This window comes from Rhipicephalus sanguineus, chromosome 4, assembly GCF_013339695.2.
Source record: "Rhipicephalus sanguineus isolate Rsan-2018 chromosome 4, BIME_Rsan_1.4, whole genome shotgun sequence".
Classification (NCBI taxonomy): domain Eukaryota; kingdom Metazoa; phylum Arthropoda; class Arachnida; order Ixodida; family Ixodidae; genus Rhipicephalus; species Rhipicephalus sanguineus.
The window spans coordinates 7837481-7862809 of NC_051179.1; the positions used below are offsets into that span (position 1 = coordinate 7837481).

Below are 25329 nucleotides of genomic sequence, written 5' to 3' on the forward strand. Positions count from 1 at the left end.
TGCCTCTTGCAATTAGGAGTACCAAAGTAGGAGTGACCACGTGATGCATTGTCATATCTCTTGTAACCTTCTTTCTTCTGTTTATTCATGCGCAGGCACTATTTATTCTTTGCAAATAAACTTTCAGTTGTTAGTGCGCCTTGCGTTACGCGTCTTTCTCCTAGAGCACTGCACGGGCCGTGATTTTCGGCCCGGGCCCGGCCCGGGCCCGAAACTCGTTCAAGTTTACCCGCCCGGACCCGGCCCGGTGACTCAAAGCGATACCCGGACCCGGCCCGAACCCGAGAAAAAATTTCGCCTACCCGGCCCGGCCCGGCCCGACCGCAGATCGGGCCCGACAGGGGCCCGAGCCACTAATCTAGGTGGTGTTGACCGAACATGGAATCGACAGCAAACTTTTTTATGTGGCAAATATCTACGCTTTGTTGGCGCGTGTTTCTTTTAATAATTATACTTTAACCCACAGTAGCTTCTTGTAAAAAGGGGCTCACGATGGAAACAGTTGAGCGTACATACTGGGTACAATGAATGTTTGTTGAGCAGTGGTATCCTGAACCTATTTTTTCTGCAAATACCAGGGGGATCATCAAGGGAGTTTTGTAGCAGATAATATAGTAGCAAGGAAAGTGATTTGCAGCATAAGTTCGGTTTCGATTTGGAGCACAATAAAAACAGAGGAGACAGAGAACAGAACGCCCTCTTCACTCTCTTTTTATTGCACTCTCTGTTGAAGTTTAAAGCATGCTCTAACGACAAACCGATTTTCCACCCTTCTGGATATGTAGCACCTGTCTTCAACATAGTAGCACTTTGCCACGGGAAGAGAAATAGAGGAGAAAAGCCAAATTTATTACGTTGTTCTAAATACACACCCTATATATAAAAATTATAATGAATCGCGTGCACCACGTATACTTTTAGAAATAGGTGTAAGCAGCCAAAAGGAAGAAAAAACTATTTGTCAAAGCATTATTTTCATATATCACACCACTGCTAGTATATACAGTCTATAAGTTTTTGTGGCATATTTGATAGTTTATTTGTTCACATGTTATTGTGCAAAAAATCAAATTGCCAAGAGATTGCGGCTTTAAGCACATGCGCTGTTGCATCACATATCCTGCCGCGCTAAAGTTTCTCGCACTGCTTGCGCTAGCCGCAGGGGCGCACATGTGCTTTGCGAATTGTGAAGTCGTTGTTCTTAACTTCCACCACTGGAGCAAATTTAGAATATCTGTGTGGACCTCTGCAGAATATGCAGAACGAACATAGCTGCCCAGCTCATCTTTCTCTCATTCTCGAACGTCGTGCCACTCTTCAATGTCGTCTATAAAACTCCTCTTTGAGAGCGTCTCCTTGCAGGTTTCAGCAGTGTATGTTGTGCACGGTGTGTACTGTGCTATTTTTTACATATTATAATGGTTTATGCCTTCCTAACGATGTTGTACTGGCAGAAGGTGGTCAATGGATTACGCGAGTAAAACTGGCAGAAAGGTAGACGAAGCGATTTCTATCTATTTTCGGGGTTCGTTCCAGTCTGGTAATAAAGGCGCGAATAAGCTCCTCGACGCTTACTTATTACGGATGCATATGGTTCAAAGAAAAGGACATCACCCGGCACGGAATTCGTAATTGTTTTTAAGCCAGAAATTTCGTCAAGCGAATATACTTTGCCCCACGCCTTGTTGCACCTACATTCCGGCACATTCCAACGCTGTTGCGGCATTATCATGTAGCTCTCGCACCCTATAGCTCAGGGCTCCCAAAGACGCGGCCCACAGACTTCCCGCCGCTACTGCCCATGGCCCGCACATGACTGTCTTCATCTCATCTTTTTTTTTTCTTTATAAGTACGTTTTTAAGCTACACAGGCATGAGTTAACTACTCAACTTCAGCATTACTATAAGCCTTATATGACGGCTCACGTTGATACTCACTTCTAGTCAGAGATACTTCAACGCACTAGTGTTCATACGCCAGCTCAATATTTATTGATCAGAGGCGTGCCTTTACCCCCTCCACCCCCCAACCCCCACCCCCCACCGCCGCAACATTGTTCGAAGGAAGTTCTTGATAAAATTATCTCGTGTGAGTGATATCTTTCAATAAAAATGTCCTTACTGGCTTTCCATCACGGATAGCTCGTATGTGAAGGTAGATCAAAATGCACATTGTACAGCACCGATTATGCGAGATATTGGCGTTTAAAAGTGCATTGACATCTGATCGCAAAAGCTTATTATACGCTAACGGACTCATGAGTCGACGAACCCAGACTCAGATCGAGCTCTGAGTCTGAGTGAGTAATATTTACGTGAGTCTAAGCCCGAGTGAGTCCGGTTGAGAAAATTTGAGTCTGAGTGAGTCCGGTTGAGGAAAATTTTGGTGAGACCGAGTGCGAGTGAGCCCTAAGGACAAAATATATTCCATGAGTAAGTCTGAGTGAGCTCAACATTTCTTGCCGACCTATGTGCATGACAGGGCTAAATCATTTTTTTTCGTGAGGCACCCCCTGCGGCCACCATTTGCTGATTTATAAACGTGAAACAAAACTCAAAATTTCAGAATCGGCGTCCAGATTTCAGTCATTTTGGAGATATTCATATCTTCAAATTCTGCCTCCAAATATTCAAAAATGACCCATATATGAGATAAGGAAAAGTTATTTCAAATGGCAACGTTACCAGACATTTGGTACGACCTATCCTCCCCCTTCCCCCTCCTCCCTCTCCCGCTCTCATCTTCGTCACTGTCCTTTCCCCTGAGGGGGTAAACATTCGGAAAGGCGGCCCGTTAGCTGGAGTGTGTCTGAGACCCCTGGTATAGCGGAACAAGACGAAAGCTCAAAAGTTAACAATGTGGGCACAAAAATTAGGCTGTGCATGTCCATCTCGTGTCACATAACCACTGGAAGCCGTAACGGAACCACGAATAGAGAAGGTGTATTATAGGAATTCTATGTAACGAGACTTCGTGCAGACCTTTTGTTTAAGTCATTTTGTTTAAGGCTGGAACTTTAAAGTACGTCTCCCCGCTTCGGAGCTCTGTGATCGCCCTTGCGCAGATAAGTTAGACGTATCCATTTATTATATTACATTTATTTCTGCGAATACAGAATAACATTTGGGATATAAAATAACAACGAACGCAAATGATGCACAGAATAGCGATATGTTAACTATGTAAGCGCCCGGTCTATTTACTTCCAGCTCGATAATACAAGTAGCCCCAGATGCAAGAAGCAAAAAAAAGTTGGTTGCTTGTCCGTTATAAAGCTTATCCAAATAAATTGCCCCACATAAAGAAAACCGTTTTTTTTTTAGATAAAATGGGGAACCTATATGTATGCACAATGTATGTGGAACTAACCTAAAGGGACATTGAAGAGAAAAACTATTTTTCTATTATCAGTAAATTACTCTTTTACAATTCCAAAATCACGACGCTCGCTGCGAAGACTCTTCGTTAGCGATAAAACGCGGAAAAAGGAAATGCGAGTGGCGACGCTACCTTGAAATTCGCGCAGCACACACCGTGACGTCATATATTCTGACAGTCTCTACTAAGGCCTGCGTAGTTCCTGATTGGTAAAAATGAAGTACATTGACCTGTGAGGGGCCCATAGACTTAACATACCAAGCTTCAGGAAATTTAGTTGAGCGAAAGTCCGAAATACGACAAATAAAGTTTCAAATCCGTGACGTCACGGGCGGAGTTTTCAGGGCGAGATTTAAAAATGGAACTTTGACCTTGATTTTCTCCTCAATTAATAAACTCATATTAGTAAGATGAATGACATTCGAGTTCTCAGAGTACACTTTATCAGTAAAACCGATTCAGTGTTTCACTTTCGTGTCCCTTTGCGAACGGAGCAAGCCCGGCCCGACCCGAGCCCGCCACCACAAACCCGGGCCCGGCCCTAAGCCCGGAGCCTCAGGCCCGAGCCCGGCCCGGGCCCGCCGTGAAAACTACTTTACCCGGCCCGGCCCGGCCCACGGGCCGGGCCGGGCCCGGGTTTTCGGGTAGGCCCGAGCCCGTGCAGTGCTCTACTTTCTCCTCGTCTGGTCTGTTTTACTGCGCAAAATATTAGTCTGTTGGCTCACAGGGTAGCGGCCCCGTAGTAAAGGGGACGCTTTGGAAAGCATCCATACATTAATTTGAAGTGAGGCAAGCAAAGATAAAACTGGCTTTGACTCTGTCAACGATCTCCAATTTACCATATTCTGCGCGAGATGGTTCTGTTCTATACCTGCGAATTTCTTAATTTTGTCGTGCACTGCAGCAAACACTCTGGCGCCCTCGGATACGTTGCTCATCTTTTGGCATCCAATACGTCGCCCCAACTAACCGAATGTTACCTGTCCTTCGCATTATGCCACTTTTCCCCCTCTTTCTCGGCTAGAATGCCGGCTACCGCTGTTTGTTCTCTAATCCGCTACACTCTCTTCCTATCTATTAACTATTACGGCTATCATATTCGGCCAAAATATGGCTACCAGTGGTCGTTTAATGAAAGTGCGCGAAAGCGCAAGTCAATATCAATGTGATGGATACGCTAACGCTCAGTGCAGGCATTGCGAATGCATTAACCTTTTCCATAACACCGCGTTTTAAACGGGCTTGTGATAAGCTCGATCACAGAGGCATATCTGATCATGTTGGAAGGAACGAATTGTGGTATCACCGACGATGGGGGCAAAAAAGGTTGCTTTCTGTCATGTTTATTTCATGTGCTCACGCATATACATGTGATCTCGGCTGAATAAGAGAGACAGAGAGAAAGGAAGGCCGGGACGATTCAGTCGAGTCTTCTCTCTGCCCTCCTCTTGCTTGCGCCAGCAACTTACGCAAACCGACGATCAAGCAAATAGCTTAATTAACAGTTATATTCTCATGGGCAGTCAAGCCACTCTGAAGTGATAATCGCCATCGTAAGCTGCGCAGAAAAAGAATGAACAGCGAAGCGAGCTCGTTTACAGCGCATGCGTAGAACAGTTCAAGGGGGACATCGTTTCAAGCAGTGTTCGTTTCTCTCTCTCTCTCTCGAAAGGCTAAATGTGAAGCCCATTTGTAGTCGCTCTTGAGAAGATAGTGGCAACATGCAAATGAGTCTATTCGGATGTATTGCTTATTGCTTTCGACTTCCATTTTGAGTCCCTTCCTATTGCGGTACATTTAGTCGCGAACGTTTTCATATCACTCCCCCACTCGCAGCTCGCTCACGAAGATCGATAAAGCGATTTTCCAGCCAGCGTACCACCTGACGATGCACGCTTCGCAAAGGGCCGACGCATTCGCTCTTCTTATCTCGTCGCGTTGTTCCTTACACGGCTCGTCAGCAGAGGGCGCATGACGGCGTCAACGTTATTCTGCTGATGGCGGCGCACCACGATCAGCTGCTGCTGTCTATTTGCGTACTTCACTCGATTGCGCTGCTTCATCACGTCATGCATGCAGGTCGAACGAGACGCTCGGAGCGATTTCCTATCTTTCTTTTTTTCCTGCCAGGTTCGCAGTGCGGAAGAATGCGCGTGGTGCCTATAGATCGCCTCGCACTCAGGTTGAGTAAATTTCGCTTTAACGGTGTTACTGCTGGAGCTAGCGTTGATCGCGACTTTCTTTGAAAACATTAACCGGCCTTTTTAAATGCGAAGCATTTCTCAGCGAACTTCTGCGACTTTGAGCGTATCCATCCATCCATCCATCCATCCATCCATCCATCCATCCATCCATCCATCCATCCATCCGTCCGTCCGTCCGTCCGTCCGTCCGTCCGTCCGTCCGTCCGTCTGTCCGTCCATCCGTCCATCCGTCCATCCGTCCATCCGTCCATCCATCCATCCATCCATCCAGCCGCCTACGACTTTGAGCTCTCCTGGCCGTTTAGTTAATGGGATGTATACCAACATTGGTGTGACATAACATCGCCGTATTACGAACATAGATGACAGGTCATAACATGAAAATCATTATATGCATGTCATGAACAGCAAGCATGATTTACATGCAACGGTCTTGGGGCTCTTGCGGCCGTTTCGTTAATTTGATATATACCAAAATTAGAATGGCGTGACAATAGTGCTTGATGAACACAAGTGACAGGTCCCAATGTGCAAATCATGACAAGCATGACATGTAGAGCATGATTTACATTATATGGTCTCGGGGCTCTCGTGGCCGTTTAATTGAATGGATACATACCACAACTGGTATGATGAGACATTTCTGTATGACGAATGTAACTGACACATGGTAACAAGAAAATCATGACACGTAAGTAATGTACGACAGGATTTACATGCCACACTCATGGTGCCCTCGCGGCCATTTCGCTCGCTTGATATACACCAAAAATTGGTATTCCGCGACGAGACTGTATGATGAACGTAAATCAGAAGTGAGAACATGAAAATCATGACATGCAAGTCATGTACGACATGATATACATGCCACGTTCATTGTCCGATCACTGCCGTTTCCTTCGCGTGATAAGCAATCAAAATTGGTATTATACGACGCGACTGTATGATGAACGTAAACGAGAGGCGGAAACTTGAAAATCATGACAGGCAATTCATGTACGACAGGATTTACATGCCACGTTCATTGTCCGATCACTGCCGTTTCCCTCGCGTGATAAGCATCAAAATTGGTATTATACGACGCGACTGTATGATGAACGTAAACGAGAGGCGGAAATATGAAAATCATGAGAGGCAAGTCATGTACGACAGGATTTACATGCTACACTCATGGTGCCCTCGCGGCCATTTCGCTCGCTTGATATACACCAAAATTGGTATTGCGCAACGAGACTGTATGGCGAACATAAATGAGAGGTGAGAGCATGAATATCACGACATGATTTACATGACACTCATGGTGCGCTTCCGACCGTTTTGTTAACTGGATATATGCCAAAATTGGTACGGCCTGACACTAGTGCGTCATGAACATAAATGACAGGTCATGCATTGTATATTCCAGAATATACGTTTCATTAGCATGGCATATACCGGATTCCAAGACAAACAAGGCGATGTAGCAGCTCTCTGCCGGCTGCTTCGCATAACATCGATTCCCACAGTGCGTGGGATCTGCCGTATTTTTTGAAGACGGGGAATGTCTTTATCTTTCATTCTAAAAAGACAGGGCGGGCAAACACGGACACAAGAAAGAAGTCAGGACACCACAAACGCCGACTAAGCTCCGCATTGGATGCAGAAATGAAAATGAAGCGATGACTTGCTTCTCGCAACGGCCTGTCATTGGTTCCTGCCTTTCCGGAGTGAAGGTGGGATGTACACAGTTTTTTGAATGCAGCATCAGGGGTCCTGGGCGGCCATTATCGCCAAAAAACATGCGTGGCATTAAGCAATGCAAAGGTGCGACTGAGCAAAGGCAGAATTGGCGGCCCCCTTTAGATGATTCGGGATTGCCCCCAGGAGACTTCGCGCAGATTAAGTCACGGCGGCTACATGCCATCCCACAGACCTTCAGCCAAGACTTCCTCAAAGCAGTCCTTGCTCTTCACATGGCACGTACCCTTCGCAGCGCTACAGTCCCTACAGGAGATGACACACCCTCCATTTAATTTCCCTTGATTACACTGTCAGTCCCACTTGGGCTACAACGGGGTGGAAAAAAAAACATATATACTCAAAAAAGCCTCCCTATGCAAACATCCATGATGAACATATACCAATGATTGACAAAGGATACCCAACGCACTGTACTCTGAAGCACAGCAAACAAGCATAAAACTAACTATACATCCTTAAACAGTACGCCATTTAGGTTTTTCACGAAGGATGGTACACATTCAGATGAAATAGGGGAATTCGGCAGCCTATTCCACTCACTGATCGCTCGCGGTAAGAAACAACTTGAAACAATCGTTGTGGGACCTGGGAGGAGGAATGTGCATTGTCGTCCACTCTTAGTACGAACACGGCGCAGCGTGACCGCGCTGCGCGGGACGCCAGCGCACACGGTGCTGCCACGCATCGAAGCTAATCGGCGCAGGCCGACGTGACCTCTTCTGGAGCGCCGTGCTGGCTTTCCACGACTAACTATCAGCATGCCAGTAGCGGCTGAGCGCGCTTCGCTTACTGCAGCGTGTTCTTCAGCTCTTCGCTTGAAGCAACTGAGCTCTTCTCACTGCCACAATCCTGGTTATTTGCATGCATTTCTGCAACCAGCTCAGCATTGCTTTGGTTTAAGAGATCTAACGCCGCAAAGCGACCCTGCATATAAGAGAGACGTTGTAGAAGATGCCTCCGGATAATTTCGACCACCCGGGTTTATATAAGTAACCGTTATTTAAGCATTACGAGATAACGTGCCCTGGTAAAGAAATAGGAGTACCATAGGTAAACTAAGTCCCCATATATTGAGGTTACCAACCCCGAACAAAATACGACGAGTAAAAGAGTGTCTTGTGGCTTAGCGTTCAAAAACAATCCGACCATTGCTCTCCTCGCTAAACGAGGCACATAGCTTGGAAAGCAATTGCCGCCTCGTGACAACGTCCCCAGCAGAAACGAGAGTGTCAAGCCCATGATAGCAGGAACCATAATAGCTTCGTCGTGAGAAGCCACAACGCAAAGGCCGGTACACGCTACTTCAGGAGTGGTTACAAAGTTTTTAGCACAGACTGCAAGTCGGGTCTCGTGGGTTCAGCGCAGAGAAGAATGGATTGGCATCGTGTCATACGGTGATGGAATGCGGATGCAATGAACGGCAGGATGCTGCACGGGTCGTCTGGATGAAAATCTTCCCTGACGACTTTTCCGTTCGTGATGTTTTACTAGGCCGTTTGATTAGGGGTGAGAAAGAGAAGAATTCAAAAGCTATCGACGGCAACAACCGAGAAGTTGTTCGGGGTAAACTGGTGAACATTGCAAGGTGTCATTGTTCGCGTAACTCCACTGCTGAAAACTATGGACTGGTACAAAGAAGAAGGGTACGTAGCGCGTGGCAAGAAGAGGTAGGACCCCTGTGTCCAAATAACAAGCCAGGAAGGCAGCGCAAACGGGGATTTATGCATTATCATGCAGCACACTAGGGCAGTACCATCGTTCTGGGAGCATGAAAATCGCTTCTTCGGTGACTGCCTGAAGAGTTTTGACGATTTGTAACATTCTAATTCGCATAAAGACAGTCAAGGACATTGACACTATGGTTGAGTGACCGAAGCTCAGCCACTTTGGCTGAATTTTCATGGACGCGGAATTCAAGCACGCCCGCATGTTGTGTATTGCAAGCTCACGCTTTGTTTGTTTGTTTGTAGCCTATCAATTTTGGCACATACCCACTCTGGGACTGTCCTGTGTCCTTCTTTCTCGCGTTGGTTTTTCAAGTATGCATCGATTCCAACTCGGCCGCCTTTCTAGCTTACGCTAGAGAACCACGGGTGGTTGAAATTATCCACAGCCATATTATACGACGTCTTTCATACAGGCAGAGTCACTTTGCGGCGTTTAATTTCACAAACCATAGCAACGCATAGCAATGTGCAACGATGCTTGCAATTAACTGGGTGTGATGAGTGTAGTGCGACAGTGCGGTGTTGTGGATGTGGTGTTCGCGGTGCGATTTTGTGACTGTGTCGCGATTAGTGCAAACGCGGTGATGTGACGCGACAACGGCACCATACAACGGACACGTCAATCACAGAAAGAAGGACGACGTTGGCGGGGCACAGCACGTGGAAATCGGACGGGAACCAATCAGATGGTGGCAGGGCAGACGGGAGAAGAAGACGACGACGGGCTCGAATGCGATCAGTTGGCCGATCCCCCGTGGTGGGTTGTGCCATTCCTCTAGGATCAACCAACCAACCAATCTGACTCGGAGAGCCCGGAAGAAGAACACGCTGGTGTCAGGGTCCGTGTCGTCGGCTTACGGAGCCGAACACGAAGGGCCGGACAGCGCCGAAGGGTCTCTATAGAGACCCTTCGGCGTCTATAGACGTCCTTGGAAACAGGTGTTCGTAGGCCCGAGGCGTTGCCGCTGTCCGACCAGCTGGTCCCGGTTCCGAACCACCGTGTGGAGCAGACTTCGCCGTCCCGGTTGGGGCAGAGGGTTCCTGCTGCTGGTTGCCTGCCACGGGACGAGCCCGAGTGCCTACCACCAACCTCCATGCTGCGTACGTCGGCAGGAAGGTCGTCGGCATACTGTGCCTGAGGGTGCTACCCTCTACGACCTCTGCGACGACACGACTCTTCGTCCGCTCTACGAGGGCCCTCGCCACCAACGCAAGCGCCTATCAACAACGAGACCGCCGCTCACGTCCACTCAAGCGTCGCAACAATCGGTGACTGTGATCCTTTCTTTGAACGGTCCGCGGAACCGTCTTTGGTTAGTTCATTGCCGGTCGCAGTAGCTCTTACGCATTTATAACTAGACTGTTTGTCCCCTTTATTTGTTTCTTTCCTGTTTGCTTTTTGCCTTAATGTTATTATTTTTCCCGTAAAAAATGGCTTCTCCTTTCCTGAGTTGAGGTTATGCCTCACTGAAAACAACCACAACACAAAACCTGCATGACACTGGGCATTGTGGCAGCGAAAGGAGGAACCAATCACGCATAAAAGTGCACAAAAATGCAGTAAGCTCTCTTGCAACGCCGTTGAGGCACACTCAATCGCTTAGGCGTGCTTCACAGCAAAGCAAGCGCAGCGCTTCAGAAGAGATCATGCAATGCCTGTGCGCCCGCGCCGATTATCTTCGATGTGCGGCCGCACCGTGTGCGCTGGTGCCCTGCGGCGCGCGGCCACGCTGCGTTGTGTTCGTACTAAGACTGGACGACCCTCTACAAGTCATGCCGGTGCCTTGATGTTTACCCAGTTTTTATTTTTGTCTACTTTGATTTGTCAATTTTTACTAGTTCTTTAATTATTACGCAGAGTAATTTAAGCCTTTCATACTGTGACCTTGTGGTTGAAGGTGGCCTACCCTACAAAGCTGAGTTGCAGAGTGGAAATGCTCGTACTAATTAAATATGAAAACGTGGAGCCAGTCTTTGTATTCTGTCTAGCTTACTGCATTTACTTTTGGTACACGGATCCATTGGTCGTACGAGTGCCAGGCGTTTGATTTCTGGGCTGGCATTATGAGGATTTTTCCGAAGTCTCCCCAGCGCTTTGTTGGCCTTAGCACAAACGGAGTGGATATGCAAATTTCATCGTAGATCTGAAGTTATCGATAGACCCAAGTATTTGTGTTGTTCGACTCTGGCAAGCTCATGATCGTTTATGGAGTGCGTCCATTCTAGGATGCTTTTTTTTTGCTGGATACGCTCATCGCAACGGATTTTGCCGCGTTTAGCTAAATAATGCACCAGTTATTCATTTTCTGGAGGTTTAGATTTAGTTCTGATTGATCAGGAGATTTGACTGGATTATACATTACACAATCGCCTGCAAAAAACCTTATGGGGACGTAATATCTTTAGGTAAATCATTGATAAAAAAACAGTAGTGGGCCCAAGACACTACCTTGGGGAACTCCAGAAATAACATTAGAAAGTGCAGATTTTTTTTTCTATTGACTGGAACGTGCTGCTTGCGATTGGAGAAATAAAAGGTAGATTAGTGCGTTATGTTTGGCTTTTTAGAGGTAGCCTTGATTTTTAACAACAGTTTAGCATGGGACACCTTGCCGTTCACAAAATCCAAAAATATTACATCAACCTGACCTTGGGAGTTCATTTCGGAGGCGAGATCATGAACAAGCCCAACGAGCTGACTAATCGTAGACGGGCCTTTTCGAAATACATGTTGCTGTGGGTATATTATGTTGTGAACATCTAGATATGTCAAAAGATGTTTGGAGACTGTAGAAAATATAATCGACGCAGCCAGCCAGATAAGGCTGAGAAGATACAGCGCAACAAATTAGGACGCAGGCGAGGCTCGACTGAGGAACCAGGGTTGCCACTGGTGGCTACTTTTCGCCAAATTGGCGAATTTGAGAGGCACGTGGCGACCTAAAATCATGAATGGCGACATGGCGAATTTTTGGCGATTTTCGGCTTAGGTCTCCACCGAGTTTTGAATCCTAAGCTCAGTGTCTTCCCAACGAATGAGCGGCAACATTCTCAGTATTTTTCTTGGTTTTAGACCCACGAGTAGAATGGGCACATTACACGTCATTCGGTATGTCCGTCCTGTAACTCGTGTGTACCTCCTCAATTCATCTAGAGAGATAATAAAACGTTTATTTGATGTTCTGTGAAAATAAGATCAGTGAGTGGGATCCTTAGTTCGGGATGCCATCTAGATGCAGGAGGTACTGGAACGTCCCCCAGCGACATTCTAGCAAAATGTAAGTAAGCGGACTGCCTTGCAAACCGCGAGGGGGCAGTGATTGACTATAGGTTTATGTCTTTAGGTGCTTTAAGCTTATCTGAAGTTTCGCATCTGAAGGGGCAAGACGACGGGTTGGCCGCGTGTTCCGACCATTTGTTCCGCCAAAGCTCCAACTGCTGTGAATAGCTTGGCGACTTATTCACTGTTGCAGTACCCCCAGTTCAGCTCGCAAAGACTGTTTTGGAATAGCGAAGAGAGGCGGATACGCGGCTATTTCTGCAATAAAAATTATTTATTGAGGCATTTTTCACTGTTCTCGGTGAGCGTGTGCAATAAAAACAATTGCTATATAACATTTTACATTGTTATACAGCAATAACGCATCGGATTGACGCGTGTAGATATAAGTAACTATAACAAAAGGTCGGTGATGTCCGGTATCATATTAGTTCACACTGAAAAGGTGTAAGACTCACTAATGATCGGTTCCTGTAAGAATTCTGTCGTGTTACCTTCAATAAACCTTGTAATTCATATAAGGGTACGTAAAGCTGTCTACAAATAATGCTTTCACGGTTTTCGCCCAAGGTTTATACCACACTTTTAGCTTTGAAACGAGAGGACAGGGATGGAAGGATATCATGAGCGTTTCGTTCATTCACCCTTGCGCCACCACGCACATCTTGCGGCTAGTCGGAGAAGCAGCACCATGCACTCCCATGGTGAAGCGGGCGATACGACTGGCATCGAGAAACGTCAATATAATTTAAGGGTCTTGGATGGTACTGTGTTGTACGGGGCTATACGTGAGTGGAAATTTTTATTACTGGGTATGCCGCACATATCTAGAATGGCTACTTTTTTGGCGAAATTTGTAAAAAAAAATGGCGACTTTTGGCGACTTTTTGCTCGTCGTTTGGCGACATTTACTCGAAAGTCAGTGGCAACACTGTGAGGAACACCTCCGTACGAGGCCGGGTGTAAAATAACACGCGATAACCGCGTTGGCCAAGGAAAGAAAACTCGGGTAAAGCAACGGTGTGCTGATGCATCGATTTTTTCTCTGTCCACAAAAACAGCCTTTCCTGTCCCTGTGCTTTCCTCCATAATTTGTTGCACTGTAACTGCGATGTTTAGTATGAATCAACTTGACCAAATGTGCTGCATTAGCTGTCCTTGGACGGTTTCAAACACGCAAATGTCGGCGGAGAAGGCGCATGTCCTCGTGACGCTGGCTAACCATGATACATAAATGTTAGGGACCGTGCGCCCCAATGACACAGACGGAAAAAAAGTAGATCGCATGGTGTGTTGCGCATGCTCGGCTTGGGACGAAAACAGCCGTGCTCTGTACAGAAAGGCAAATTTTCGGGGCATCTCGCCAGTCACGCATGCGCACTTGGAGAGAGGGAGAAGGAGGCGTTTACATGTTATGTGGCCTTTTACTTTACAGCATCTTTCATGGAAAACACTTACCATTTTGTTGTTTATTTCGTGGAAGTGGATCTCGCAAACTTTGTCAACAACGTCTTCATTCTCGAACGTCACGAAACCGAAACCTGCAAAAGAAGCGAAGGATAACGTCACTCCTCATTCAAGGCCAGCACATGCCACGCTTGCCAACACCAACTGCAATGACCGGCACGCGATGGGATAGGAACTTAGCCGATTTCAAGCGCGCGTGAGGTGCTCAAGTGAAGAGCTTTCTAGCGCTGCTCGTCAGTGACCCGTGCTCTCGATGAGGAGCGCCAGTGCCAAACGCGTTGCTGTAGCCGTGTCCTCCTCCGCCTGCCCAGTGCCTGCGTCCCGTGTTCCGTTGAGCCATCCTTGCGTGTGCGAGGCCCGCATCATCACCACAGTGGACCAGCGTATAAAATAAAACATTTCGATGGACGACGATTTATCCACTACTTATTCCTATTGGTCGTCGATCCATAAGGCGTCGGACGTGTCTATAATAGGTAAAATCATTAGGATATACGCAGTAGTCAATTAAGGATCATACAGTTAGAGAACGATCCTTGTCTCGCTAGGATTGTCTCAACTAACGCAGGAGCTTGGATATAGTCAGGCTGCAACGAGGGCTATGACCTCATTTGCCAAGTATTGACCTCAGGGACAAAATACGCCCAGTGTTGTTAGCCCAAACAAGGTCCACAAGAAGGCTCGAAGGAATGAAAAACAGGGGGTGTCGACCAGTGGTCTTGTCTTCGTCGAGGAACAGCATTGTCGGCACAACCAGTGTGTGAGTCAATTGTTCCTGTGGCCTGGATAAATACCTGGCAGTGCGTTAAAGCTGAAATAGTCTACCTGTGCGACGTGAGCGCTCATTTAACGTGACGCACATGACAGTGTGATAACTTGGGGGATATGTGGTGCGTACATCAACAGCAATTGACCTAAGCGATGTCAATACAAACACGATGCCATGAACCAGACACATCACTAAGAAAATCAAAGCCATTACCTGTGTGTTTTTCACTATATTTGATTGTACTTTTCTTTGATTTTGTGCACCGGCGACACGAAGCACAGTTATAGGCAGAGCTTTATATAATCTTTTTACATCGTTATTCATAGTACATTTATTTATGATATATTTTTATGTTCCAGCGGTTCGAGAATAAGCCTGGGTAAAAGAGCGTCGCTGCGCCCCTTGGTTGCGCCCATGGCCAACGCTCGACCCACGAAAGGGCGCTGCGCTCTCAAAAAGCAATCAAAGCAAATATGCCACGGTAGGCGATCTGCAAACGAGTCATGGGACAAATGACATGCATAAAATAACATTCGGCGGTTTTTGCACACGAAATCACTGCTAAATCAATGACCGGTCACAGTCGATGGAGCCACGCACAACTTTCTGGAGAAACGCCCCAGTTATGAAGAATAGAACAGTGAGGTCTGCTAAGCCACAGTTAGAAAAAGCGACCAACATATCTGACATAAAGTATGCGTAAGAAATGAACATTTGAGATTTCATTAGAAAGGGAGACTCTACCGACGCGAACTCGAGACGTGGCCTCGCGCAATAAATAGCGCGCTCGTATCGACCAAATTCACTGGTGATGCTTGAAATAAGCAAGTACCGGAAGTCGCGCCTTCAGGCGACAGTTAAGCGGAAGTCTCGCGGATGGGCAGCACGAGGTGTTTTCCCGCCAGGTCAACTACAATTAAACACAACTGCGTTACGTATTCTAGTTTCCTAATGTGCAATTTAGGCCTGTTCATCTAGCACCGATTCTCGATATTGGCAACATCAGACTGCAAGAGACGGCAGTTTTTTTATAACTTCTCAATATTAGGAAATAGTTTTAAATTTGCCGCCTTGGTGGTATAGTGGTTACGGTGCTCGGCTGCTGACCCGAAGGTCGCGGGTTCGATCCCGGCCACGGCGGTCGCATTTCGATGGAGGCGAAATGATAGAGGCCCGCGTACTTAGATTTAGGTGCACGTTAAAGAACACTAGATGGTCGAAATTTCCGGAGCCCTCCACTACGGCGTCTCTCATAATCATATCGGGGTTAAGGGACGTAAAACCACAGATATTAGTTTTAAAGTTTCACTGCACTTTTTGCATAGGCGTACCAACACGCCTAACTCGCCACTTTAATGGAGCCTTGAGGCATCCCCGAGATGACCCAAATTCGTAGGATACAGATCTGACGAGACTGCGGCGGCTTTCAGCGCAGCTTTCGGGCCACTTGCAGTGCGTGGGGCAAAGTTTGTATTTTTCCATCGTAATCAAAACCGCTTCATTCGAAGCATTGTCGAAAGCCACGTGAAGGTATATGCAGGGTGTCTACTTGACCACGATTAAACGGGTGATGCCTACTGTATCCGAGGACGGCGCACAAGTTCGATTAAACGGCTCGTTCTCAGAAGAAACCGCGTTGCAAAGATGAGATATTTTGCTCGTTATGTGAACTCATGCGTCGATACATTGCCATTTCAAAAACGTTTGGAGAACAACAAAGTGACACCGGTCGAAACTTACATCACAAGCATTGCCGGATTTAAGTACAGGAGCAATTCTGACAGCTTACAACGAAAAAAAAATACACACCAGTGGGCAAACTTGAGCAAATACGTCAAAGCACGACTGAAAATATCGGCACATCCTCCGACTGTGAAGCTGGACATTTCATCGACTTCTGTTGAGAGGTTGGGCTTCACCGATGAAAGCAGATTATTGCAGATCGGTTCTGCGGAATCCCGCAAAGGTTAAGCAAGGGAAATTGACAAGCACCAGTTTCTGGCCAGCAACGTCGCAGCTCCGTCTTCGAAGGCGCGCCATGTGTTGCGTTGGCGAGCCTCAACGCCAAACAAGCCATTGGCGCAGGGAGGACTCAAGCGCGCATGGGATGACAGGATAGAAAAGCTTGGAAACAATGCGCTTTACACGCAAATAATGAGAAGAAAAATGGCTCGTAAATGCGCCAAAACAGAATTTCAGAGTAGCCAGAAAGTAGCCACGACGGCGACCTGAGGTTTTATGCAGCTAATTTGGCGCGCAGTAGCCACACTGTAAGAAAAAAAAGAGTCAAAAGAGGGTCATGGAACCGTGACTCTCTTCGGGCGTCCATGTGACCCCTTTTGGAAGGTACAGGCAGAGAAAAAGAGTTAGCAGTTCGGAAGGAGTCACTGGACGCTCCTGAAGCGCGTTTCGATAGGCTTCCGTCATGAAAGAGCCGCCATATACGCCATACATATCGCGCGCTTGCCCTTTGGCGCCGTTGTGGCGCGTTGCTCGCCGACGGAGACGGGGTTGGCGCCGGGGTGGCGCGCCGCTTCTGGCTTCTCTCTCAGTCAGTCTCAGTCTCCTCGTTGTCCTCGTCTATTGGAATGCGTTGCGTGGTTGCGTTGATAGCGCGGGCGCGCGGGTTGCGTGTCTTGAAGTTTCATCAGTTTCATGTTCATGCGCGTCTTCGGTGGTGTTGACGCCGGCTCCGTGCACTAAGTGACGCTTGGAGGGCGGAATATTCATGGAGCTGCGGATACGGACGACGGGCGCCAGTTAACGGTGAGTGTACTGCTTTCGTAGGTACTAATTATACAGCTTTAGCTGGGCGTCCGCAGCAGCTCTGCGGAAGTTATCTGCCAGCCATTTCCAACAGCAGCCTGTGTCCGCGGGGCTGTTGCGGATGCCCAACTAAAGCTGTCAGTTAACGAGTTACCACCGTTATGCGCGTTGCTGTACAAGCTCCCATAAAGTGAGCGATGCAAACAATTGTCAAAGGTCATTTCTTGCTGATCGCACGTTGTGTCTGCACTACCGAAGGTGCAAGATGTCCTTTTGAGATGCACTTTAGTCTACTTCATAATAACATTTCCATCGACCTTGAGTGTGCTGCGTGCTTCCGCGCGTGGGAACGTGAAAAAAAAAGAAAGCCTGTGTACAGAACGCTCACACGCACTGTATATAATGGTTTTTGTTGTTAAAGACGGTAGTTTCAGTTGCAGATATAGTACGGTGGCTTCCAGAACGTACGCGGTAGTCATTCAAGTTGGACACGCCTCGCCTGTAAGGCGAAAAAGCTAGACTTTCGACGGCGCCCGTTGTTGCGGCCGCCGCCATGCACTTTTTTTCTTCGTTACTGTTTGCTGTTTTCATGGTTTGCCAACATCTGCGATGACGCTAAAACAGAATCAAGTAAGTGTACGTGGTTCTTCGTAAGGAAATGCCAGCAGCACTAAAGAAAACAGAAGAAACTGAGCCAGCATCCTACCTGTTCCTGTCTCTTTTTTCCTGGCTCAGTTTCTTCTGTTTTCTTTAGTGCTGCTGGCATTTCCTTACGAAGAACTATGTACCAACTTGCCCAACAAGCCACCCTAATAAGTGTACGTGATTGTGGGAGTTATGTGTGCTAATTCTAGCATATGACATGTCTGTCTGATTTCGACGTAGACGGCGTCCGCACGCGCTGGGTGTCGTTCGGGCCCTCGTACTCGCATGTGTTTATCTGAGTATGGGTTACTTTTGTAAAACATGCGGTCAGTAACCGCTCACGGCGTGCCCCTGACTGCCGAGGATGTGCTTGGGTGTCGGGGTAAGCCGGCACAAAACCGTGTTTATTCTGAAACCAAATTTTGAAGCGATTTCTCAGAAAAGAAGTGCTTTCATTTGTGTACAGCCAGTACGTATTGCGACACGAGGTTCCCGCTGCCTTTTACGTGAAAATTTGTTTTCCTCGCGAAATTTGAACTAAACACTCGTGGCAGATGTGTGTACAATAACGGTGTGTTGAACAGAGGGTGGTTTTAAATACAAATGATGTGTGTGTTTTGGTTATTCCCAGAATCCCGGATCACTTCTTCCGCCTCTTCACTCCAGTTGACAGCCACACTCGGGGAAACGAAGGTGCCGCTCTGGTCTGGCGCCTCACCGCTCGTGATGGAAAAATCAACAGCGGCGTTCGCCCTGTCAACGAGGCAGTCGGTCCTACATTTCTTTTGGTTAGACAAGACAAAGTAGGAAAAGAGGTGAGTGGCACCCACGCAAAGGAGCCTAAACCAATTTCGTTTGTTGTTTAAAAGAGGCTCACATCATCTTGTGCTGCAAGTTTGTCGCCAAGTGGCGTGTTACAAAAGGTACTATTTGCAGGTTGTGTTTTACACGATAACGGCAAAAAACTTGGTTCCTTACCATACGTGTTTGCATTTGTTGTTTTGTTGCGAGCCTTCATTGTGTCTATGTGAACCACTTATGTTGTAGGTTTTGCAAACCGGCCTTTACTGCAATTTCATTTTCTCATCATAATATCACGTTCTGCTTTTCAGATACCGTTTTTCATGGTGCTCACGCTGAACAGGAGTGACAACCTAGCAAGCCACAAGTCTGATGCCTCCAGCCGTCGCCACTTTTTGATTTATTCTTAATCATAAGGAATAAAGATTGAAACATGATGCCTATTTCTGCAGTTTATATTGCACTATATGGCACTATGCACACCAGTCACACATTTTAGTTGGCTATACTCATAGAAGCATGTAAATGAGGAATACCCAAACTTCTTAATTGGAAATCAAAAACCATCTTTACGCGCTTTTTATATAACTTTGCTGGAAAATATGTGTTGTTTTGACGAGTTTTATTAAAATAATGCTAAAACTGAACTATTCTTTTTTGCAGTCGCTGGGCAGAACGGCAAGTATTATTGGACTTGCTTAAAATGAATACTCCACTATTTTCAAAAGTAGTCGCGCAAAAGTAGAGCAAGGGTCCAGTGAGTAGCTTAAAATGCTTGTGGAGTCGCTTGACGCTTCGGTGTGGGTCACTTGACCCCCGTAGGAGTGTTACCGGCAAGAGTCGTCTGACTCCCTATAAGTGGTAACGTGATCCTTCGGATGAGAGTCTTTCCACTCTTCCTAGAGGGTCAGGGGACTCTCCTAGAGCGAGCCGACCCTGACCCACCAAGAGAGTCACCGTGACTATTTAAAGAGAGTCCTATACGTGGCAAGTCAGAACTCTCCCAAAAGAGTCACGCATACTCTTTTTTTTTTTCTTAGAGTGCAAGGTCGTGGTTTCGATTCCCAGCGGCGGATCTCTTTCTTGTTTTTTTCTTTCTCACCCGTTGGCGTCCATTTGATCAACGTCATATCCGTAACGGATGTACTTGGTGGACCCCGACATAAAACACTGTCGTGTTAAAAAGCATTCTTAACCACGCGATGAGCGCGTTTCACCCGCTTGTAATTGCGAACGTGAGACGCCCGCTTTTGACCAGCCGTGGCCAAGATATTTGCTGCCTCTCGATGCCTTCCGTCCCCTGACAAAATAACATGAGCGTCTTCAGAAAGTTATTGCGTCTCCAAATGTAAGAAAACGACGATTTCGACCCTGTATGCACCGAAATTCAGGAAATGGCTTGTTGCCTTTGCGTAAGATTTCCAATTGCACAGTTACTGCTGGGCCATGCCCTTTTTTTTTCTTTGAAAAGTGAAACCGACAGCTTGAATGAAGCTGATTCCTGCGTTCCTTCGCTATACAAAATATTCTATCGCTTTCCCAAAAAAGAAATGTAAACAATACTAATTAAGTGTTGCGCGCTTTGCACGTGGACTGAACCGCTAGAAGATTAGCGTTATATAATTTGATTTGCAGAAGAGCTCACCAATGATTCCATGCATTCGTGCTGCATCCTTAAGTAATGCTTGTGGTATATTTCGATTACATCTGTGTATAAGCTATCTGCATACATTCTCAAATTACATCATAAGCCGTGAATATTCGTATGAAAACGCGCACGTTGGATGCAACTGCGAAAGCAAAACCGAAATCGCCGGCGAACGGACTGCTTGGCGCAGTAACACATGCGCAGAAGCACCGCCCACGGTGCTTTGGCTGTGCGGCCACAGAAAGTTGTCGCCAGGTATAGGGTGCCTCTGCGACACCAACGAGACATCCGAGATCGCGCGCAACCTCGCAGTAAGCGATAGTAAGTGTCGACGCATTACTTCTTTTCACCTCTCACAGACGGCGACACCGCCCCGCCTACCTACAGCGCCAACAGAGAGCACCGAGAGAATGTGTGAAAGATATCAAGCGCGTTCGTGACGTGTTCAGCCACGGAGCTTAGTCGGTTGAGCATCGGGCGCTTACCGTCGCAGCCGCAAGGTCGTGGGTTCGATTCTCAGCGACGGATGTCCTGTTGGCGTCTATTTTATCAACGTCGTATCTGTGACGCAAGTATACACTGAAGTCTTGGTGGACCCCGGCATAAAACACTTTCGTGTTAACATTGGCGAAGCTTGCACTAAGTCGCGCAATGTTTGGAACAGCGAAACTGAACGATTCTGAAGTCTAATATGGTTGCTTCCAGGTTGTTGCTAGGTTTTAGCTAGGTTAGTCACGACACGAATGTCCAAACTCCAGAACCGAGCGTCGGCACCTCTGGTCGAAGCACGGGCTCGTTGCCGCTCCTACTCGGCTTCCCGATTGGCTGGATCCTGGCGTAGAGCGCGCATACAATCGACTCACGTTCACGACTGGCGTATTCGGAGCCCTCGTGTCGTCGCTGCCTCTTGTTCTCGGCAGCTCTGGCTGCCTACTCGGGATCGGCTTGACGATGCCGCTTCCTTTCCAGCATAGCAGCGAGTGTTGCTCCGCGAAGCGCAGCCTTTTCTTCGGGAGTACGAAGTATCGCCCCATACCCGTGATGACGGCCATCTCTTGGGCTAATTGTTGCCTATTCCATTTGTTGTGGACCAGTGGTGAGTAGTGGGATTTGCCTAATTTCTGCGGCACATGCCCGCTGATGATGACAATAGTTTTCTCATAGGCCGCCCAAATAACGGCCAACTTAAACAGCTTAACTCTTTAAAAAGGTCGGAGCCTCTTTACAGGCCCTTTAAGTTAGACGAAGCAAAAAGCAACGTGACGTTTCCGGCTACCCTTTCTCGAACGGCTTTGATAACAATGAAAGCGTGACCGTTCTAGCTCGCTTGTATTGGGTCAGGTACTTGAAACTGGAGACAGTAATAAAAAGCTAAACGTTTAGTGTACGAGATCAGCTTTCCATTGGCGAACATTTACTTCACGTGCGAATACGCTTCATCAGAGTTCTCATAGCAAGCACTTGAACGCACTGCATGCGATGGGAGAAGGAGACCTAGCAAAATGCAGAGACCTTGCTCCGAAAAAACGTGGCCTTCTCGCCCTCGTCCCTTCAGTTACTGCGAGTTGCACAATAACCCCCCCCCCCTCAAAGTATGCAGCTGGATCCACCCCTGCGATAGCACACGTGGATAACACAGAATAAAGCGTAACACATCGCAAAGAAAACACGGTGGTTGCCTTTCAATGGGGTGAAGTGCAATTCAGTTAGATTTATGCGCACGTAAAACAAACCCAGCAACTCGAGCTTAATCACAAGTCCACCACTACGGCCTGCCTTTTAGCGATACCGTGGTTTTTGCACGCAAAATCCCCCAAAATATTGTTAAGTCCTTATTTCTACTAGGTCAACATGTGGAATAGGGCAACAAGACAAGACATATTACAGAGATATACCATATATTAAACAGCGTGCAACAATAACGGTTAACTCCCACCTCCATGACGTATCGTGGCGCCAGGTATGACAAAAGACCTCCTTGCTACAAATTTTGGGGCTCTTTATAGCAGTAGTAGTAGTACAAACTTTATTGAACTGAAGGGAGTTAGGGCGAAGGTGGGTGGGTCCCCTAGCCCAGGGCCCCACTGGCCTGTGCGGCTCGCTGGGCCTGATCGGGCAGAGCTACTTGGCTCTGCCGATCATTGCTCGCAGCCAGACCTGCCTCTCGAATGGGTTTCTCCCTAATAAGGGCAAATTGATTTCGGGTGGCCTGAGTCTACACGTCCACGTTATGTGGCTGAGAGATAGTAATACCGCAAAAATAGTATTCCTCGGTTTCAACAACCTTTGTAGGATGCCTGTCATCAATCGGCAGACGTCTGTGACTTGGTTTCATTGGAGTCTTCGAATGTAGCCATGAAGACTGGCAAATGGTACGTAAACGTGGTTTCATCAAGGACGATGGCAAATTGCCCAGTTTCGCCTGCTTGGATGATCGGCAACGATGTTTTGCGATAGCTGTCACCTTCAACCTGAGTCGACGACCGTGCTAAAGCATGGCTCGTTGAAAAAAGCGTGCTCAACTGAAAGGATATGCGGGCGCATATTAGGATGAGCAGAAGTAAGTGCTCATAGACCAGAAGCAGCGACAGACATTCGTTGTTGTGTATTATTGGCTGATATGAGAAAGATAATTGTAGGAAATGTTTATAAATCGGGACCTGCGTCAATGCAGCCCACGGACGGCACGTCGCCAGGACAAGATCAAATAAGTAGCACTCTCACAAAAGCAATGCGGAATAGTAGTTGCAATAGGAAATGCTGCATGCGAGCTAAGTACAGTTGTTGCGTAAGAAACGAACGATACGTGCACGACTTTCCGCAACAACCCTTGCCGAGCACGGTTAAGCTACTACTGAACTTTTTGCACGCCAGTGGCCTATCGAACAGACTCCCACTCTACACCTTCCTTTTATTTATTTTTGTTTTATCGCGCGTCTGCTTTTCTCCACGCTTTCCTTTCCCCCTCCCCTTAACGCAGGGTAGCAAACCAGATGCTAGAATTCTGGTTGACCTTTCTTGCGCCTAATGCTAGCAAGAGCTCTAAGGTTAATCCCATAATCCGAAAAGATTTACGGCACCCGGCAGTGATAAGAGGCGGCGAGAGCACAGCCCCGATGGGATTGGGAAATTTACCCTCAGGATTTGAGACACTCGCGACGCGCCCAAACAAGGCGGCTGCTGTGACAGCATGCACGCAAATATCTCTCTGAAACGTCTGATTTAATATCGTGTCAGCAAATAGTCATCTAGCATGTTGCCGACCGTGTTTGCTCTGACGTTAGAGGCGCCGATACAATCACCGTAAGGATATCTGAGGTGCATATATCATGCCAGGCACTCGTAACAGCAGGACAGCAGCGTCGCTGCTATCTCAAACCTAAAGTTCCTCGTTCACCAGCGCTGGGATATTAGAAAAGTATGCGGATATACGTCCTCAAACGACAAGCCTAAACAGGCGTTTCGTCGCTGCCAATGATCACCTTAAGCAGATTAAGCTCGTAACACAGAACAGTTGCCCATATTCAAGATAAACACGTTAGAGCTTATCTCATGGTGGTCTGCAACGGTGCAGGAAACATACCGGACGTGACGTTTTCCTTGCTCTCAATGTATCGTTCGACAAGCAGCCACGCCCGTGTACGGGAATGTCTCAGTGAAGAAGAAAATACATCTGGTTGTCTGAAAACGTTTGAAAAAATAACCTCCGCGTGACGTCATCGGTAGAGTCGACTCTGGCAGTAGGGAGAACCGTAGATTACTGGCTCCCCAGTGACGCCGGCAAGTGATCACTATGTTTCCTTTAACAAAGCAAAGTCCAATACCGCCCAAGTTAAATCCGGTGTTGTCGAAGAATCTGTGTTGGGCCAGATTTTATTTGTTATTTATATTAACGACGTCGTGAAAGTCACTTAGAACATGTCAGTGTATTGTGTAATTTCCAATAGTACTGACTAGCTTCTATTAAATGATGTTTTTCTAGGTTCTGTTCATGGCAACTAACTACTAATGTAACGAAAACAGTCTCGATGACCTTCTCCAATAATGTGAATGAGAACTAACACAGAAAATTTTCGTTAATATTGTGTCTAACAAAGAAAAACGAGCCCTTAAAATCATCTTCTTTCCTTCTCCAATAAGCTTAGACGTTTTTCTGAGGGTTACAGGCCAAGTAATACCGCGCATGTAGACGAGTTTAACTACCTTGGGGTGACACATAACTTGAAACGACAAAAACACATAGACCGCATCCACTCGAAGGCTCTTCGCAAACTATTCTACTTAGGCGGTATATATTAAAGCACGCTACCAAGGATAGCAACAAACTAACTGCACACAAGGCCTATCTTGGAGTCCGTCGTCTGGTGATGTAGCCATTTTTGGCAAAGGAAAGGCATAGCAGATTTACCGCATAGACGAACGCCTCACCACTCTTCATAAGACTGGGTCTTCTCGGTTATTGCGGCACCAGTTTCACTTGTGAAGCGCCCCATTCGTGCTACTCATAGGTGACGTTTTGCTGCTGCGTTCTTTAGGCTATGGAAACACGCCTGCATGACAGCCAACCGAAGCCCCTCTTTCACTTTGTGCGTTTTACCAAGGGCGGCCGCACTGCTTCAGTACGAGTTAGAATCACTCGCCGTCGCCGAGGACGGGAGAAGCGCAAAGGCGAGCAATCCATCGATGCGAGCGGCGGCCGCCACAGAATCAATCGAGGCGACGGCTCGGTCGACCAGTGCACGCGTTCTTTCAAAGTGTCCTGTCGAAGCCAAAAGTGCCTTCTACACTCGAAAATGAAGGAAACATGATCAAAGACGGTAGGCAGTCAGGACGATGCGAACACTGACTAAGAACTGGAAAGGCGCACACCCGCGGAAAATAAAGCAGACTGCGGCGACACCTA

General features: G+C 47.2%; 1 protein-coding gene across 5 annotated transcripts in view; it reads right to left on the bottom strand.

The window, feature by feature from the left end:
- Window positions 1-25329, bottom strand: part of LOC119389336 (RNA-binding protein Musashi homolog Rbp6) — a 705926-nt gene that overhangs the window by 153806 nt on the left and 526791 nt on the right. For all 5 annotated transcript variants that reach the window (XM_049414392.1, XM_037656543.2, XM_049414391.1 and 2 more), the window contains one exon: window positions 13789-13871. In XM_049414392.1, coding sequence (XP_049270349.1) covers window positions 13789-13871 — 83 coding nt within the window. The remainder of the gene's footprint in view (window positions 1-13788; window positions 13872-25329) is intronic.